The sequence below is a fragment of the Passer montanus genome, unplaced genomic scaffold, assembly GCF_014805655.1.
Source record: "Passer montanus isolate IOZ18808 unplaced genomic scaffold, ASM1480565v1 scaffold6554, whole genome shotgun sequence".
NCBI classification, from domain to species: domain Eukaryota; kingdom Metazoa; phylum Chordata; class Aves; order Passeriformes; family Passeridae; genus Passer; species Passer montanus.
The window spans coordinates 1-595 of NW_024371654.1; the positions used below are offsets into that span (position 1 = coordinate 1).

The window sequence follows — 595 nt, forward strand, 5'->3', positions numbered from 1 at the left end:
ATCACCAGATACCCTCAGCCCCATGGCAGGGGCTTGGAACTGGATAGTCTTTAAAGTCCCTAATAACCCAAATCATTCTGTGGGGATAGTGGGCTGGGAACGTTTAATCTATGAATATTTACCACCTTCAACGAGGACCTGCAGCTTTGGCAGCTCTGCTTGTATCACCAGCAGCAATGTCACGTTTTCTGAGCCGTGTGGTGCGTTCCCCTCACCGCTCTTTTCTTTTACACTCTGACTCACCTGAGGCTGTCAGAGGGCTGCCACACTGAGCGGGCTCTGACCCTGCAGAAGGCTCTGTGGGGCTGCAGGGCTGCTGGGGTGTGCAGGAGCTGGCAGCACGGCAGTGACTCGTGGCTGTTGTCCCGCAGCTCCAGCGCGGTGCTGCAGCACCTGACGGCGCTGCTGGAGTGCAGCGCGGCGGCCGTGGTGACGCTGCTGCTCAGCCAGCCCGTGGGCTCCCTGCACATCCGCTCCTGCCCCGTCAAGAAGCTCTCGGACTGGTACACCATGCTCTACAACCCCAGCCCCGACTACATCACCACCGTGCACTGCACCCACGAGGCTGTGTACCCGCTGTGAGTGTGCCCCTGTC

General features: G+C 59.8%; 1 protein-coding gene across 1 annotated transcript; it reads left to right on the forward strand.

Annotated features, from left to right (window-relative positions):
* Window positions 1-193: 193 nt before the first annotated feature.
* On the forward strand, window positions 194-582 carry LOC120511454 (JNK1/MAPK8-associated membrane protein-like; the record flags this gene model as incomplete). Its single annotated transcript, XM_039728527.1, has 1 exon — window positions 194-582. A coding segment is annotated over one exon (389 nt), but the record flags the coding sequence as incomplete, so codon positions are not given.
* Between the last annotated feature and the right edge of the window lie 13 nt (window positions 583-595).